This window comes from Lolium perenne, chromosome 1 (assembly GCF_019359855.2).
Source record: "Lolium perenne isolate Kyuss_39 chromosome 1, Kyuss_2.0, whole genome shotgun sequence".
NCBI classification, from domain to species: domain Eukaryota; kingdom Viridiplantae; phylum Streptophyta; class Magnoliopsida; order Poales; family Poaceae; genus Lolium; species Lolium perenne.
In genome coordinates, this window is record NC_067244.2 from 174,956,885 (window position 1) to 174,977,100 (window position 20,216).

At 38.8% G+C, this 20,216-nt stretch overlaps 1 protein-coding gene across 1 annotated transcript; it reads left to right on the forward strand.

The window, feature by feature from the left end:
- The first annotated feature begins 7,649 nt into the window (after nucleotides 1-7,649).
- On the forward strand, nucleotides 7,650-12,232 carry LOC127313387 (KH domain-containing protein At1g09660/At1g09670). Its single transcript, XM_051343902.2, has 7 exons — nucleotides 7,650-8,205; nucleotides 8,872-8,957; nucleotides 9,611-9,756; nucleotides 10,393-10,509; nucleotides 10,617-10,733; nucleotides 11,406-11,549; nucleotides 11,644-12,232. Exons 1-7 carry the CDS (start codon nucleotides 8,096-8,098, stop codon nucleotides 11,794-11,796), a joined length of 873 nt encoding a protein of 290 aa, XP_051199862.1. The 5' UTR covers nucleotides 7,650-8,095; the 3' UTR covers nucleotides 11,797-12,232.
- The last annotated feature ends 7,984 nt before the right edge of the window (nucleotides 12,233-20,216 follow it).

Below are 20,216 nucleotides of genomic sequence, written 5' to 3' on the forward strand. Positions count from 1 at the left end.
TATTGATTATCATTGAACATGTGCCAAGTCTGCAATAACAAGTATAATGGGAAGCATAGACTTTTATTCGAAGCTATTATCTGTCAATCAAGTATAAGTAATGTTTCTTAATAAAATCTCATTTGCATCAAATATAGCGAGGAGAATACAAAGATAGTAAACATCTAATACCACTTCACCAAATATTGACAAAACTATGCACAAGTATTTTCTATGGTTAACGTGCACACATAAATATAGCAAATGTGTCATACTTTGTTTTATCAATTCCCACATAAGTATGCAAATTATTTTCATTGAGATTTTTAAGAATATAATAATTTACTTCAGTATCTCTTTCATAATTATACAAGGCATTTGTCATGATGGTAATATTTATTTCAAAGAAAAACTAGACACAAAATAAATAAAGGACGCTCCAAGTTTTTGCGATCATTCTATGTTGCTAAAAAACAAATTTTATAAGTGTACAAACCGAGAGATTTAATATGAGTCCAGTGGGGTGCCTTGGGCATCTCCAAGCTTATGGTATTCACCATTCTTAGATTTCTCTTGGTGTGGTGTTCTTCCATTCCCTGTGAAAAAACTTCAACACAAAACTTTCTTCCCATTCTTTTATATATGGTGACATTAGTGGTAAAAAGATATCATGCTTGCAGTTATTTTCCTCATAAATAAAATTATATATTTATGAACCAGAGAGCACGTGATGTTCTAATAATTCTAATATATTAAAATTTTCAAGCAAAAATCATTTTGATACTCAACATAATGGATCTAACATTGAAAGGCAGAATCTGTCTAGATTTTTTGCTGCAGAAAAACTGAATTTTAATACCACTTAGACACATTGAGAATTTTAGCCAATTTTTGTGCTTATAGAGGATGAAAATTTACAGCTACTGTGGATTTATCAAGATTTCAGGATTTACCAAAAAATCAGAAAAATCGTGCACTAAAAAGTGCAGCGCAGGAATCAGCAGCTGCATATTTTGTTTGCAACTTCTATCATCCAAATAGGTAAAAACTTGGTACTTTATTTAAAAACCAGAAAGTAAACTAAAACAAAACTAACATGATACATCAATAATGCATATGAAAAACCAAAAACAGACAAAGATAAATAAAAACATGGTCCCCGCAAACATTCAAAGGGATCATGAAGATAAAACTAGAACATGAGTTTGAAATGATTTACTTGAGATATTTGAAAGAAGAGGAGGATGCATGGGCATCCCCAAGATTATGATATTCATACTTCTGGTCCTCTACTTCTTCCTCATCATATCATGTTACTCATCTCAAACAAAGAAATATTTTAATCTCCGTGATACTCCAATGCCTACAAAATTGTTAGTTCTCCAAACAAATGGTATGATAATTTCTACCAAGATGGGAACTATATGAATCATTGGGAAACGGGAAACCATTTTATTCAAGAAGCTAACATATATAAAGAAAGGAAACACTCTTTTTTATTTTGTTTTATTGTCATCTCACTCCGTCGAACACCTCGAAATGGTTAATAAGCAACTAGCAGATCCATGTTGTGGCTTTGCGTAAGTAGATGGACGATCTAGAGATGTTGCCCCTAGAAGGCGCGTAAAACTTGCTCAACTAAGTAGAGGAATGTCTAACTTGGTTTTGCAGGGACTGATGTGGTATAGCAATGACATTGCATTGCATTGCATGCATATGTTAATCATATTTTGTCTTGTTCTTTTACCGGAGTACATCGTGTACGGGAGTCAATGACCGTGGCGCATACGACATTGGAGGTCATGCCGGCACGACAAGATGGAGATCACGACGCGAAGAAAATGCTATACCATATCACACACACATTTAATCCTTTATTGTGTGCGCATCTTGTAGTGCTTAGATCGACGGTAGAATTATAAGGTGATCCCTCACAGCAATATCAAGATATTAGTGTTCTCCTTAATATGGACATTGCTAAAGTTCGGCAATTCTAAGCACTTCATGTCAATCGGGTGTGATGATCCCTCTGTTCACATACAATGGGTACAAGACTATTTCTCACACACGTGGAGATAATTTTGTACATGCGGAGTATTTAGGTCTAATTCACGAGCCTAGCATATATGGATATGGACACGAAACAGAAGGATCTAAAGGTCAAATATGAATCACATGGCGTTGTGATTGACGATGATGCGTCTACCATTGAAGCTATGTTATCTCACGTGTCAATCGAACATGACGTAGTGAATATGTAACGTGTGGCACTAAATCAACCAATGGATGCTGAATTTAGTGGGAGTTCATAGGTTTAATACAAGATTAATAATTGAACCACCTATCATGAACAAAATCTGAGTGTCTTTGCAAATATTTGTTGTAGATGGCACTGAAAGAGAAACTGAAGTCGTCTGGATCAAACTTCAACGACTGGCACTGTAACCTGAGGATTCTCCTCGTAGACCATAAGAAGACAGATGTACTTGAGAAAAATCTAGGGACATACATGAGGATGGTTCTACTGATGCGATGAAAAACGCACATGACGTACAGTATGATAACGATATTATTGTTCGGTGTGGGATGCTTCAATCTATGGAAGCGGACCTCCAGAAGCGTTTTGAATCTCACGCATCATATGAGATGTTGGAAGAGCTGAACACAATGTTTCAAAATCAAGCACGTCCTGAGAGATATGAGATCTATGATGAATTCTTTACGCATAAGATGGAGGAGCATAGCTCGGTGAGTGAGCATGGAATTTTTATGATAGGCTAAATCCAACGTCTTGAACAACTGGAATGCAAGATTCCTGATGAGCTCAAGACGGATAGAGTTTTGCAATCCCTACCACCAAGCTATAATGGCTTCGTGTTGAACTATAATATGCAAGGGATTAAGAAAAACATCTCAGAACTTTCTGCAATGCTCAAAATTGCGGAAGTAGACATCAAGAACGAGCATCAAGTCTTGATGGTAGTAAAACCACTAGTTTCAAGAAGAAGGGAAAGAAAGGTGTTCCAAAAAATGGTAGCAAGAATGCCGCACCAATTAAGAAACACAAGTTTGGACCTAAGTTTGAATCTGAGTGCTTCTACTATAAAGCCATGGGTCACTGGAAACGAAATTGTCCCAAGTACATTGCTAACAAGAAGATTTTTCTAATAGGGAATCATCAATCCATTGGGAAACAACTTCATACTATTCTTGCATAAGATAAATATTAAGTTGTTGTTTTTTGAAATCCGTTGTTGATATCAAGAAATTGATAGAGAAACACGATCTCAAAGTTCGGATAGATGCATCCTCATATAAATACTCAAGGAACATTAGTGAGTATAAATTATATCTCGTATTCCAAGGATTGGAAACTTTCTAGAGCTTTATCTCATGAAAGAAAAGACAAGATAGAAATAGGCTGAGATAGATGAAGTGTTAAACACTCTTTAAAATTTGATGAGTAGCGCATCATCGGAAATTAGTCCCGGCGCCATGATCATCTTAGTCAAAGAAGAGTAAGTGATGAGAATCACGAAACTCTGATCTATGCTCTAATCTATATTCGTAGATCATCATAGTCACATAACGTCTCTAAGACATTATTAGTCCATCATGAACATGCTTTTATTGAAAAATAAAAGATGACTAGTCCTACGAATCATGAGAAAGCGATGATGGGTCCAATAGTTCCGAGAGATGGCATGCAATCATTGAATCCAAAATAGAATTCACAAATAGAACACTATGTGTGAACTATTAGTGTTTATCCAAAGAGTTTATACTCGATGGATAAAGGGTGAATTATTATGAATAAAGGATGTGATTAATGTCAACTATTCACAAATAGCTCGATTAGTCATGAATTTATTCTTGACAAATTCGATGGAAATTGAATATGAGAAGATTTATCTTCCATATTGAAGCTATGAATCCTTTAAGATTTTATTAGTAATCATTACATATTTTATATGTGAAGAGGACATCAAAACAAAATTTTCCTCAACAAAGTATTGTTAAGGGGAAATTTGTGTTTAATACAATTTGAAAGTTTTAAAGGTCCAATGATACTAATAAAGGATTGCAAGCTTAAAAGAAGAAATTTAAGCAAGGCATCTCGGAAATAGAAATCTTTGTTTTGGTTGAAGATCAAATAATTTTGATTTTATTCAAATTTACAAAGATATCTATGTTTGCAAGAAAATGAGTGGGAGCTCCAATTTTGTTTTTAGTATTTTATATGTAAGTTAACATATAAATATTAAAGAAAGATGTTGCATAGCCTAGTTGTTTGAAATAGAATAAAGAATTCCAAAGATTCTTTAGGGATCATGGCGAAGCTAAGATTGAGTATAAAGATTATGTGAATTATAATCTTAAATACGCAATTAGAAAGCTTAGTCAAAATATATGTTTGGAATATATAAGATATTTGGTTCTTATATATGTTACAGGGCAATGCTATTGATTAACTTCAATACCCAGTAACGATTATAGATAAAAGAAGATGTCGGAACATCTACTATGACTAAGTCATAGGTTTTATCGATAGAATAAACATATATTTAGACATAATTTGTTCAATATTTTGTCTTTGACAAAAGATATCATAAAATTACTGATATGGAAGATTGAGCATCAATTATAGATATTCTTAAAAGTTACCATGTCATGGTATTTAAGAAGTATCAAATATTTCATGATTGTTATGAAGAGTTAGATGAAAGGATACATCTATGCAAAGCTTCATATTTAGATCATGATAAAATGAATTTCTCAAGATAGGAAACTTATAAACTTGAAGGAAATAGTTAGACAACTATTGTTGTTGTGGTGGCATTTACAAAAGAAGTACTATTTTGTGATTACCCATTGAGTTACACAAAAAAGGAGTATAGATAAAAAAACCATTTATCTATGGATCTTGTTATGATTTTAATGAATTGAATAAATAATCAATCTATTGTCAAATTCATGTAAAAATAACGGTCATACAAGAGCTCCGAATACAAAAGTACTTTCACATATTATATATGTATGTCAAGGAAATGTGACATAAAGATTTGCATTGTTCGCACATATCTAAATGGATACGTTGACTATTCCTCTTCCACGAGCAAAATGACTGGATACTTAAAGTCTACAAGTGTTGAATCGTAACCATATGTTAACTAGAATTATTGACACTAGTGCAAGTGGGAGACTAAAGGGATTTGGTGCCCAAGAGACAATAGTAAAGGAATATTTATTATCACCAATCAATGTTCATGATAATATTTATATACCATGCTTATTGTATTATCCGAAAACATAATACATGTGTGGAATATGAACATAATGTGTCCCTAGTATGCCTCTATACTAGTTACTAGTTAGTGAAATAAGTGTTGGTTATTGGTTTCCATAGCCATCGACATAGTGCCACTTATTAGCGAGGTCATATTATTAAGGAGAATAATATGATGGACTTGAACTAATCAAAGCATATCAGTTGATCGCATTACATAGTTCTAATTACGAAGCTTTCCCGTTGTCATCTGTACTATTCCTTTGACCATGAGATTATACAACTCCCGGGTATTGGAAGAATGCATAGCTCGTTGCAAATGTCACTTTGTTATTGGGTGATTATAAAGCTATCTCGCATGTGAATTCTATAAGATACTTGTTGGGTTGTATGTTATCAAGAGTGGGATTTGTCTATCCAATTTACGGAAAATATTCTCTTGGCCGTAATACGCACTCAATCGCTTGCAATCCCGTGACTAGGTCACATGAGGGTGCGCTATTATGACGAGAAAAGAGTACTTACCGGTAACGAGATAAGAACGAGGTATGAAGGTACAAACGATCAAATATCGGGTAACTAATTAAGATATCACATGACACGGGAATTATATATGAATGACATAAGTGGCTCACTCGATATGATCATTGTTGAATTGTGGGGGTTAATATGGATCTCCAGATACCTCTATTAACCATTGGCTATGGACATTGTCATGTCCGCATAATCGCGAACCTGTAGGGTAACACACTTAAGGTTCGACGCCGCTAGGGATAGAGAGATATCAAGTGCAGTGTTTTCGGTGTCTCGAATGGGTTCAGGGATATCACAGATGGATTCGGAAGGGCAACAAACATGTAGGAACATATATGGGAAGTATCAGAATGGTTCCGTAAAGTTCCGGATTTTTGGTTGTACCGAAAAGTTTCGGAAGGGGGAACCCACCTAGCCTAGGGCTAGGTGGGACCCACCCACGCGCCAAGTGGGTTGGCTGGCCGGCTGGCCACCGTGGCTGAGTGGGAGAGGGAGAGCCCTCCCTCCACTCGATTTGGGACTGGGAGGGAGGAGCTTTCCTCTTCTTATTCCGATTCACTTGGGGACTTTCTTATTTGGTTCCAATATGAGTTTGACAATGTTTGATTGAGAGTCCAATTAGGATTCAGAGATCCTATGGCCTCTCGGGTCAGAGCTTTTATATATGAGAGCCCAGGGCTCGCCACAACATCACAAGTCCACAAGAGCCACACATTCCCGAGCTCCCACGCCCAACACCGCCGCCAAGCCGCTGCCGGCCACCCGCCGCTGTCGCCTTGCCGCAGCCGCCCGCTACCGTCGGCCGTCGCCCATCCTTGTCGGGGTCCTCCTCCGTACTCTGCTGTTTAACTCCATTGGTCCTCAGACCTCCGCTGGTGATCGTCGGAATCTCACCGAAACCCTAATTCCGGCGAACTCTGAAAAGATAGTCCGGGCGAACTGCCAGATTTGTACCAAGTTCGTCTTCACGCTGTTGTGACGTCGGAGCGATCTCTCTACCTTGAATCCAACTTGCTGGAACAAGAAGGAGCCGACGCCATCAAACCGTGCGTGTGCATCACCTCGGAGCCGCCACACAAGCGACAGAGTTAATGATCGTCTACATCGACACCAACCGTTAAGCTTCCGCACCCGATTTGCAACGGTACGCAAATCAAGTTATCGCATTGTTACATGCTACCACATCGTTACATGCATCTCCTAGATTAGATCTTGGTGGTTTATTCGTTGTTGCGTATGATTTTTTTTGTTTTCTATGCTATGAAACCCTAGACGTAGTCCGTCTGAGGCATATGGGCCCAGAACGAATCCACCTGCTCCACGCCACCACGCGCCGCCCGCCGTCGTTAGCCCATTGAGGCACCTTGGCTGACGCCGTCTGCGTCATTGCCGCAGATGGCTGGAGTGGGCGCCTTCGTTGCGTATCCATGGCGGCCGAGGAGATCCACCGCCGCCGCCACGCCACACGGGCTTTGCTCGGCGGTGCTTCCATCAGTGGTGGCGGAAGGGGATGTGCTCGGGGGAGGGTCAGGAGCCACCGGTGCCGAACACCACGGTGCGGCATCACACGGGAGTGAGGGGTGGGGGCTAAAATGGGGGAGAATTTCACTTCCGAGGAGATGCAGTGATCTAGCTAGAACAATATCATCATCATCTCTCATCAATCAATGCAGAGCCCCTGGATTTTTTTTTTAAATGTATGACTACTATTTCGCGTCTAGAAAAAGTATAGGCATTTCTTGAGCATCTTGAGAAAAAAAAGCACTAAATCCGACTGTCACGGCAACTTCAATGAGTCGACGTCATTTTAGTCTAGCTGCATCGAGTAGCGAGAGAGCATCCAAGGTTTTCGTTTGGCCCTGTCTCTTTCTCTCTCATCTCCCACCCACCGCTTCTCCACAGGGTTTGTCGTCGCAGTAGAGAGAGAGAGGAGGCAGAGCAAGCACGAACAACAGCAGCGGGCAGGCAGACAGGCAGCCACAAAGAGCTGCTGCCAACCCCTGCACAGCCTGTGCTCTGATAATTGACTGATACAAACCCAGCTATTACCTTTCTTTTTATTTAATTTTTAGCATATATAATCCCACCCATCCCTATACTTATTTCTTGGTTCTTGGCACCTTTCTGTCTTTTCTAGATTTCACTGGATTCCATATAGGCCTCCACCACATTCATTTGCTTCGATAGATACCCAGCCTTTTGCTCTCTCCTCTCTGTTTTCTTGATCTCTTCTCTTGGCTCCAAGATCGCAATCTTGTAGAGTTCTCCTTTGGATTCTTGTTTCCGTCAGGAGCCATGGGTGAGAGGATACCGCCAGCCCCTTTCTTCCAGTATTCACCATCTGGTGTCCATTCTTCCCCTCGCCAGCACAATCCCATGAGGTCGTCTGCCTCCGAGAGGGACAGGTCTGTGCATGCTCTGCCCTCCAACCTCATGCTGTGAACTGCTATGAAGTTTTCATTTTTATCTTCGTGCCGATTCAGTTAGCTTGAAATCGTGGCGAGAGTGTGAGATTTGATTCCGGTCCTGCGAGATTTGTGCTTAATCTGGACCACCTTGGAGTGATTTTAACCATTGATCAAATCATGTCTCGGCTCTATAGTGATCTACCAAGTGGAGGATTTCCTGCTAATGGTAGACTTGTGCTTGCTATAAGTAATAAAATGGGCATGACAACCATGATTGGACTATGGTAGATGCGAAGGTCATTTGCAGAGTGCCCGTTATCACGACTTTTGATTGGGTATTTGGGTAACAATTTATTGGTGTATTTACCTTGTTGTACATATCATCATTTTTTTGAGGCTGAATCAGTGGGTTTCCCCACTGAGTTATTTTTATTGATTTTTGAATAAAGAGCCAAATACAAAAAGGGAGTTGCTAGAGATTAGCAACCAGCATCTATCTACAGCATCTATCTACATATCATCATTTTCTTGAGGGAATTTTATAGTCTTGCACACTCTTGCTTTGTGGTATTCTCTGGAGTCATTATTGTTTTTGGTTCCTAAGTAATTCCGTGCTTGTGATATTTACAGTTGATCTTACTAATTAGATTGTTTGCTTTGTAGATATATTGCCGAGTTACTTGCTGAGAGACAGAAATTAGTTCCATTCTTGCAAGTTCTTCCATTTTGTAACAGGCTTTTAAACCAAGGTTTGTTTCCTTTGCAAATTAGTTTTTGTTTTTGCGTATTACAACGATACTATTTATTTATGTGCTTCCTAATAGTTTTCGATATAAGTTGCTATTAATGTGTTAAATTTATCCATTGCTATTTTTAGGTATCCTTGCTACTCCGTAAAAGAAAACTTTCGTATTGACAAAATCATGTCGGACAATCATGTCTGCCCTTTTCTATATGAAAAGCTGATCATGGGGATTTTTTGTTAGATTTTTGTATTGTCAAGTTTTCTGCCAAGAATCTTGTTAGGGATATTGAGTTAGTTTACTTCAAGGATATGTCGGCTCATTCGTTCTACACTAACCATCTACAATTTATGTGGAAAACACATAAATTGCTGCCAAGGATTCAATAAAGGACAGAAACTAACCAGTTGAGAAATGGCAATGCGAATAGACAGTCAAATATCGTGAAGTTCTTCGGTCATCCCTTTCAGTTAACATGCTCATTTTTCACTTCTATATCATAATGTAACCTTTACATAACTTGAGTGGCGATTCTACACTAACAACGAGTTGGTTCCAGGTTACAGACATAAATTCTAGCATCAGACCTTTTCTCCCTGACTTAAAGTAACACAAAAAGAACTAACAAATCTCATACTGGCTTGTTTTCTTCAATGCAGAAATTTTGCGGGCATCTTCTTTGCCACCTAACCCAAATTTTGTTGAACCTGAGAGAACCGATTACAGTAGCCCGTTAAGATTATCTGGCCACCCTATGAATTGCCAACCAATGGATCTGGAGGGATGGACAGGAATGCAAGCAGAGGTTGTGCATATTCATATATCTTCTGGTTATTGGATTTACAAGTTCTAACTGCCTAAGTTTTTATGTAGATGCTAGCATGCTGATATCTTTCTCTACTTCTTTTTTCTAATACGGCCATTTCAAATTTTCATAATGTCTACAAGTGCCGATAACTAGTGCATGCTATACATGTAGCTGATTTGCAAACTAGCACTAACCAATGAACTTACCGATCAGCTGTTCAGTTCATTAACATGGAATAAAAAAGGTTAGCTGTACAGAGTGATACTGATAGGAATGGCTTTAAAAGCACTAATCAAGTTACATACGTTGCTAATTAGATAAGTTAATATCTTAAATAATTCAAGAATGGCATGGTTCAACTTTTTTCCATTGGAGAAACTGATAGTGTTTCTTGCTACTTCATTGGCAGTTTTCATCTGAGTCTTGGATCTGAAATGATTCCTGACTAGAAATCATTGGCTCTGTTTTAAAGATAATATTTTAAATGATAGCAGCTTGATTCTTATAACCTCACTTAGTCATTCTTGTAACAGTTTCTTATAACCTGCCAGCAATTTCCATTTCTCAATGCCAAACAGAAGCACCTTTTATATTGTTTATTTTCTTTGCTTATATAAGAATGCCTTTCTTCAGCACATGGGGGCACACCAATCACCATCCATGGGCTGGAATGCTGCTCCTGGTGTAGTTGGCAGCCCTGTTGTGAAGAAACTTATCAGGATAGATATTCCTGCAGACAAGTATCCAAATGTATGTACGACTTACTTCTACCTCAAGTTACTTGGATAAACAATGTTAACTTTATTCTTATGTGTTATGCTTAATCCAAATCATCCACAATCTTTTGTTATAATTAGTTCAACTTTGTTGGTCGGTTGTTGGGGCCACGAGGAAACTCCCTGAAAAGAGTTGAAGCTACAACACAGTGTAGAGTCTATATTCGTGGACGTGGTTCCGTGAAAGATACTGTTAAGGTAACTGAACACAGATTAAAACCACCATTCTATCGTTTCATATTACTTATCCCTCGCGTTCCATGACAATACTTGTTAAGCACATTAATATCGATATAGTATGCCTGGCTATTAATTAAACATGCTATGTACATAAAACCCAAGGCCGGTACTGAATTGTACTGGTTGATGTGAAAATACCTGTGTTTTGGAAAGGGCATTATGCTTTTCACAGTTAAGTGCTGCTAGATGTTGAAGCAATAATGGGCAGTACATACACTAGTATTGATTGAAGTTAGAACTGTTTTAATTAGTTTGGCTCAATGCTCCAGTGTCATTAGCTTCAATTTACGGCCATTAAGATAAACTATCTGGTAATTTACCCACATATTATTCACAAAGTCCAAGCTCAAAGCTTCTAAGATCTGTCAGTTAAACTGTGGTGTGTTCAATATATTCACCTTAGTCATGAATTTCCACAACTTATTGTGTTTGCATCCATTTTTAAAACATGCACGTGTGCATCTCTAGTTGGCCGGTGAGTAAATAAGGCAACTACTTGTTACTAAAGTATATTATTTTGTAAGCAATTCTGAACAGAATTACTTCTTGGGTTTAACAATTTTCGATGTATTCTGACTATCAAAAATTATTGAAGAGATTCTGAAAAACTGAATTATCTTTACTGAATAGGAAAACAAGCTTAGAGATAAGCCTGGCTATGAGCACTTAAATGAACCACTCCATTTACTTGTCGAAGCTGAGTTCCCGGCAGGTATCGTTGATGCCCGATTAAACCAAGCTGTGGCCATACTGGAGGATCTTCTCAAACCAGTAGTATGCCCCCTTTCTATCAGTTTCCACTTTTTTATGATATTCATTTTCTCTCTGAAGCCAACATTAAATCTCTTGCTAATGGTATTATCATCAGGATGAATCCATGGACTACTTCAAGAAGCAACAGCTGAGAGAACTGGCAATACTGAATGGCACTCTAAGAGAGGAAAGCCCAAGCCCCCATCTCAGTCCCAGTGTATCACCCTTCAACTCCACCGGGATGAAACGTGCGAAAACTGGCCAGTGATCGTACTCCTGAATATCGATTTGCCTGAGGTGACCTTCATTTGAACAGATTGCAAACCTGGTCTACTGCTGGAAATAGTTCCTGATGCATATGAGGGGCCAGCACGATCGCGTTCAGGCTTGTCATGTCATGATATGCGCTTCACCTCAGATATGTCATTGGACGGACGATCGCTGTCAGAGAATTGGTGTGGTTGCAGAGTTGGAGCTGTCTGTTCGGTCTTATTGATTATTCTTTTATGTATCTGACTTCCAATGTTAACATTTTTGGTTTGTGGTGGTCCGCAGAAAGTCTCTCGATTAGTTCTGGACAATACCAATAAGGCTTTTGTCTGTACAAGAAATAGCTGTTTCATCACTTTCATGTCAAGGGGTTTATGTTCTTCTTGACAGTTATGGTTCTCTATAAGATCTATTTATATTGGTATTTACCCTCCTATCTATCTTTTTCACAGGCATGTCCTCACTGGTATGTCCAGTAAAATTCTGTTAGGGACTCTTTGATTCGACGGATTGGCATAGGAATTTCAAAGGATTCAAATTCTTACGATTTTTTTTTTCCATGGTGGTTATATAATTTGTAGGAGTGAATCCCATAGGAACCTTTTTCTATGGAATCCTTTGTACTCCCTCCGTCCCATGATAAACCTTCGACATCTTTCGTGGAACAGAGGGAGTAGTACATTTCATATGAAATCTAACATTCAGCCAAACCTTATTGTAGGAATCCTTTGTTTTCTTTTGATGGAAACAAACAAACTTTTGTGCATATTGCAATCCTATGATTTTCCTATTTCTGTCTTTTAGAATCCTATGAATTAAAGAGGCTCTTAAAGCCAATTCAGGCGTTTGGTTGATTGACATGTCTTGAACTTTTGATGAGCGAAGGGTTTTGTTTGGTTGGTTTTGACGATTACCATATGCCCTGCATGTATGAACTGCTAGTCCCAGCCAGAGAAGGTCGTCTCGCTGCGTATGATCATGGAACAACATGCAAGCAAATCATTTCACCGTACATGTCTTTATTGGCATGTCCCATGAACTACGGAGTATGCAAAGTTGATCCTCCACGGATCCATGATGACCGACTGCCATCATTTCATGGCCTGGCCCCATGCCTTCACTACCAAATTCACTTCATAGCACGGATTCATGTGGGATTCAGTGTAACATTTGTATAGAAAGTTACGTAGACCACTAATTTAAGTATATATTTGCCTTCTATTGCCTATCTTGAGAAAGCGAAATAGGAACACTTCATTTGCAGTTGATGATGAGTTTCAAGGAGATCCAAATTCTGCATTTTCATTATTTGCGTGCTCAGAGTTGACGTGCCACGGCGATATGATTCAGTTCCCTACTTCCCTTCATTTGTGATGAAACACTTTATTTTCCACTCAGCTCCAATGAAGCTTCTAGCCTTAATTAGCAAGTCAAATGCCTTCTTTCTTAAGTAACTGACTGCTTTTATTCAAAATTTCAGATTAAGCTTATCATAACATGCCGACGAAATGCGAGGTTTTTTTTTTCCGAAAATTCCACCGATAATCATCAACAACAGTACAAAGATACCTAAAAGTAATAAAAGTTACAAATAGCTCATTGGACCAGCAGAATTTGCGTTCTACAATGGCAGAGGATCATTAAGTCTTGCTTAGCAAGAATGCATACTCATTACGCAAGGATACACTTCGCAAGACAGCATTGGAGCAAGTGGCATATCTTTTGAAGAGTAAATAAACAGCAGAGTTAGACAAGCAATACAGGGCGACAGTTACACAAGTACATACAGTACAACATAAAAAAAAAAGGACTTGGCCATGCTAAACAAATATTTGCTCTAAAAGATTTGGAACCACGATCCCGCGGAGTACTTTAACATGAAGCAGTCAACTTCTGTCGCATTGTTTGGGATCATAGCACATGGTGGGGCAAATCAGACATTTCTAGTTACAGGAAGTACATATGTCCAGCAGCATCCAGGGTATAGCAATCTGGGCGAGTGACGATTCCTCCCTCAACCGTGTGGATAAGTGGTGCTCTTTGACACTTATACACGTACGTTTGAGAAAATAAGTGTGGAGGAGACCGTAGTGGTCTTAAGTTTATCTAAATTTAGATGTATCTAAAAGAAATACGTGTGGAGGAGACCACCGTACTTCCTCCGTCCTATTAAAGATGTTTTCAATTTACCTAAATTTAGTTGTATCTTTACGATAGCTACAACTAAATTTTAATAAATCTAAGATATCTTTTATGAGACGGAGGAAGTATGACTAAAGTTTCATGAAGCACTTAAACCAACTCATCTTCTGCTACGGGTCGTGTTTGTAGTGGTAATCCCATGATCCAACAAATACTCCTAGTTTACTGGTAGGAAATTTAAGTTTATCCCGGTGTATCCTACTTGCATCCCTTCATTTTCTGCCATGTAGGTTCGGCTAACCGCCATGAACTATACTTATCGCCTATCGCCGGCTGGAGGATATTCACCTATCGCCTGAACCGGACGAATTTAGATGGAATCTCCATGTAGATGGTACTTTCTCAGTCAAATCCTTATACAATGCGATCCTTCATTCTGATATACCAGTTGATAATAATAAGAAAATCTGGAAGATGAAGATACCATTAAAAATTAAATTTTTTGGATGGTACCTTCGTCGAGGAGTTATTCTTACCAAAGATAATCTTGTTAAGCGAAATTGGCACGGAAGTTCACGGTGTGTTTTCTGTCATCATGATGAAACAATTAAACACATTTTTTTCTAGTGCCATTTTGCGAGATCTATATGGTCAGTCATCCAAGTAGCGTCTACCCTGTATCCCCCGACTAGTGTGGCCAATGTCTTCGGCAACTGGCTTCACGGTGTCGATTCAAGGTTTAAGTTGCTTCTTAGGGTGGGGGCGCTAGCAGTTATCTGGGCGCTTTGACTAATTAGAAATGACAAGATTTTTAACGATAAAAATTGTTCTTTGTTGCAGGTCATCTACAGATGTACAGGTATTCTCCGTTCGTGGTTACCTCTTCAGCGGGGGGAGAACCGAGACCTATTTACGGAGGTCTGTACACGGTTGGAGGCTACGGCGAGGGATACTTTTTCCCTACATGGGTGGCAGCATAGTCTACGGATTGCAGCGCCATCCTCACCATAGGCGTTTTATGATTCATCGTTTCGATATGTATTTCGCCTAGCTTTTATATACTTTGAGTCCAGACACTTGAACGGCTGTGTGCATCCTGGTTATGCAGAGGCTGGATGTAATTGCTTCCAAAAGTAATAAAGCATCCTTTATCGAAAAAAAATGAACTATACTTATGATCCTACATTCCTACTCAGCATGCCATTGTCATGCTTCTTATAAAATTGACCCAAAAATCGACACACCTTGCACTAATAGGATATGGGCTCATAACACATAGTAAAGATTTCACACTTTACCCCCAGTAGATATCGAGACAACTGCATCAAAGGTTTACGAGCATCAATTTTCCCTCTAACTCTGCAAAAAAAAAAATACTGAGGATGTCCATTGAATCCGACTCCTTAATCTTGTACTATTTCCCAAATCTAATTACCAATTTGCTTGTCAAAAACATATAAGCTCCACCATTGCAGGCACATCGTGAATTTGTATCTACACGGTGATTGTATCTAATTTGGTAAAAGATAGTTAAGAGTAGTCATACAGTTCAACGTAAATAGGAAAATTCCTGAAGTTCAATGGCCCTCCTTCCATGACCTTCTCCCATTCTCCTAGATAAAAAGAAGTGCATGCCAACATTATCCTCAATAGCCTAAAATTTCACATCTTGTGCTAGGCTCCAGCGAGTTTGCATATTGGATAAGAACCAAGTCTACCTATACTATGTGTGTGTGTACTTGTACCGCATCAAGCCATCGTGGAACCTCCTCTGGTTGTGCGCCCTATTCCTCAAACACAACATCATCATGTTCATTGGCACATTGATCGTTTAGACGCTCCAAACCACTCCCCTTGCTTTTGGAGACAAAATCGGAAATTCCGTCCACTATATCTCAAAACCCTAACATATGAGTACTATGGAAGATCAAAATGACGAAGGGAATGTTACATATGCATCAAGGCCATGAAGTGGAACTAGCCCGCCACTCAGTAGTCTTGAGCATAATCTATAGTGAGAGCCCTAAACAGACACAAAAGGAAGACTCACTGTCGGGATGAACTCGGCGAGAGAAACAAAACCCTAGATAGGAAAACTACATCACATATAATTGTCTTTTGTGTAGCGGAGAATACTCTTTCCCTAACCAAGATCTTTCTAATATGATACTCGTGCAAGATAGTTATGACTCATGCTAAAACTACATCGCATATAATTGTCTTTTGTGTAGCGGAGAATATTATTTTCCTAACCAAGACCTTTATAATATGGTACTCGTGCAAGATAGCCATGACTCATGCTGAGTCTAAACTAAATATACCTAGGCATGTGCAGCCCGTCCCGGCCCTCGCCCGGAAATATTGGGCATGGGCCTGAAACCTAGGGTCGATGGCTGGGACGGGCCAGTCCAAGGCTTCGCATATGGGCATTTTAAAGAAGAGGCTTGACCCACAGCTGTCCACCGGATTTTCTAGCTTTTTGGCGAGCCGAGGCCTGGTTTTTTAGTTGCGGCCTTTTTTCTAGCTTGGCTGCGGTGACCCAACATACCACTGCATGGTGTAGTACGCAAGTCGTTGACATAACATAAGTGAAACACTATTCCACTCATATTACATCCCTCAGAGTGGTACAACAGAAACATATGCGAGTTCAAGGTATGTCTATAGAAGGATACACGAACTGTTTACAGAAGATCAACATAGCCTCCTACTTTACAGTGAGGTAAAACTTCAAAATAAAGCTCCAAAAGAACAACTCGTAGTCTAACTTATTCCTAACACTAGCTCTAGAGATACTTGGCTTGCTATAGAATTCTAGCTACTTAGGTGCTAGGATTAGGGAAATGGTTCCCTTCTATTACTAGTCTAATTTTCCACTCTAACTGATGCAGAAGTTGACTCCATTGACTTCATTGATTGAGTTCTACATCTTGTTGCAGTTGACTCCTTTGTCTTCGAGTTCCACGATAGTTTCTCCTTCGGTAACTTTGATCTAAGAAGGGGGTTCAAAAGGGAGGGAATGAGTATGAGCGTACTCAGCAAGTTCATTATAGGAAATAGGTGTATCATGCACTAGGTACAACCACAGACCAGAAAGTCATAGGCGAATGCAAGTTTTCGTAAACATTTCTTCAAAAGGTTTATTTTATTCTGAAAACTATGGCTGTCACTCTTCACAGGTTGACCAAAACTTCATGGAGTTCTTTTCCTACCGCGTTCGTAGTTCCCTTCCCGGAACAGGGAGTGACAGTCCCAATTCAATACACTCTGCAGAGGTGCGTTACTTTTCCCATAAGAGAACTTATCCTTGTTGCCAACCGAGTTTAGTTCTCATCCACACTTCTTGGGTGTGAGGCCAAGTATAAGAACCAAGCTAACCACTGCCTTCTCCGCGACCCTGCATACCCACCCCTTTTTCCATCTGTACATCCCCGGTAAACTTCTCCCGATCATACGGCTTTACCCCGATGTACTATGGACAATCCATCATAGACGGCAGAGCGCTCTCATCCACAAGGATGGGGATTTTAAAGGATTTCCCAACCCACTGCAGTGTTCTCGCAACACCCATCCAGGCTCTAGCAAGTCTGTTGATATGCAGAAGGAAAAAGATACAGCTAACTTCCCTAGAGCCATTACAGATCTCATGGTTAACACTATATGTACGGCGCTAGAATCACTAGACGGCATTGGTGATTAGTCCTAGATGAGTAGAACCCTTGCAATGGAACCTCCACCATCAACACATACCATGGTTCCATTGCCCACCACATAGTCATATTCATAATTGTAAAATAATATTTTGCTTTTCAATGTAAGAGTGATAAGTATAGTACTTTGCATATAGTTTGATAAAAATAATCAAATGACATGAGCAAGTGATGAACTTGCCTTTCTTGACTGCAAGATTATTCAGGCAAAAGCTTCGATACGTTTCCAAATTCTGAAATACCATCATCGTCCGGTAAGGACAATGTTTAAAGAACTGGCAAAGATACTATCATGCATAGTATGAGATGCAATCGCTCCGAGCGTAAACTAACCCCGATGATTTAGGATTAGTGAGTTGTAAAGATTTCTTTAGGGTATGTTGCACTTTTAGAATGGTTCTCAAACAAGGTTCTTATTAGGGTTTGGTTATATTAATATCATAAACAAGTGATATAATGCATCATAACGAGCATACACATAAAGGAATTGTAGTTGAATAATATGTAAAGAGCAATTGTCAGTTTTAAGTTCCACAGTGCATGGTTGATGATTACTTATTATGTACTTCAAAAGAATAACTCTTGAAGAACAAGTTACATATTAAATAAGAGGTATTTCAAGTAAAAACTATTGGCTTCTATGGTTTGCTTGATATTTACTTCAAAAGAATAACTTTTGAAGAACATATTTAATAAAGAACAAGAATTACTACAAATAGGATCTATGTGATTCTAGGGTTTAATTTTGGATTCCTTTAGTTCACTAATAGGGACTAGTTGGTTCTTAAATAGAATGGGTCCATATGCAGCAAGTGTTGGCATGTTTATTACTATGGTTGATCATAAGGTATCATATCAAAGGATGGTTATCAAGGTGGTGCTATGAGTTAATCATTAGGGTTGGATATGCCTTCATAGTTGCTTCACTAAGTAATCATTAATAGGTTTCTAAGCTAGCTGGTTTATCAACCTCAAGTAGAGTTTAGCTAAGTAGGAGCATATGATGTGAATTACTACACAAGGTTGGTATTCTGGTTGATCACCATGGTCCTACTAAGATATGAGGGTTAAGGTTGATTCCAATGGTGTGGTATTGATAAATGGTGATCAATGATGTTACTACGAGAGTACCAAGATAGGGTTTACACCTAGGTGGCACTAGTTGGTTATATAAGGTTTATTTAAAAATAAAGACATGAAATGATGATATCAAAGTTCTTACTCATATTAAAACTTGGGTTTCTAAACGGTGATATCATTCTTAAAATAATAATTAATAATGGAGTTGAAGTTATTAACTACTTTGAAATAAAATTAATAATAGACTTAACATTTTATTAATTTTAGAAGATTTAAGAATTGAGATAAACACTATTTAGGGTTTAATTCAGGAATTAGTGTTTTATAGTTGTTATTAAATTTTAAAATTAATAACTTGTTAACTACAAAGGTTAAGTTAAATAAATAACTTTTGACTATAAATAATATTAGTTATTATCATTTTCTTGGTTTATTATTATTTAAAGAAAATAGTAAATGGTAATTTGCAAATTAGAGTTTTAAAATATCACTAATATTTAATTTAATGAGGATATGATAAAGGAAATTAATATTACTATTTTATTTACTTACTGATTAGTTATTATTTATTTTTGAAAGTAAACTAATTAATAAATTTTATTTGAATTAAGGATAAAAGAAAAGGCATAATTAACAAAGGTTAAATAATTGAATTTTTATTTTAGCAAAAAAAATTCATATTATATTTTTATTGAATATAGTTTATTGTTGTGAGAATTTTGATATCATATTTGTATTTTTATGATTTGAAATGAATTTTATTTAATTTGGCAAAGTTTCAACAATATTGTGGATTTTTAATTAAAGGACAAATACTAAACATACCCATCTAACCCTAGCTACTGCTACTGACTGGTGGGACCTTGTCCAGGTAAGCTGCCACGAGGGCAACGACCAAGTCAAACAGGTGCGGGGAGCCCACGGCCATGTCATCATTACCGGCGGCTTGACGCCGACGGTCAGACGAAGATGGCGCCGCCGCTACAGGGCACCCCCGGACTTCTCGTTGGGGGCAATCGAACGAGGAGAAGACGAGGAACACGATGGTGGTGGCGGAATCGGCTATTGGTCGTCGGAACCATGTTAGAAAACATGTCCCGCGGTGGTGCTCTCCGGCGAATCCTCAATCGTGAGCTACAAATGATGCTAGGAAGCAAGAGTAGGTCCTATCGACGCGGAATCATACCGTGAGGACGATGGTGTGGTCGGCGACGTCGATGGCCGCCAGAGTTGAGCTTGATCTCACCATTACCGGCGACGTACTGAGAAAGGGAATCTTCAAATTCGTCCAGCTCCGAGCTCCCCTTGATGCGTGCTTGCTCCCAGATGACCTATGCAGCAAGGCGCACCTCCTCGTCCATGTGCCGGAGGCTGGGGTGACCTGTACCGTCGAGTTCTTCCTCGACACCGGCGACAGAGAGTGGAAGATAGCGAGGGATTGGAAGGGTTGGAGAGGGAATGGATGGGTATCGAAGAACATGGGTTC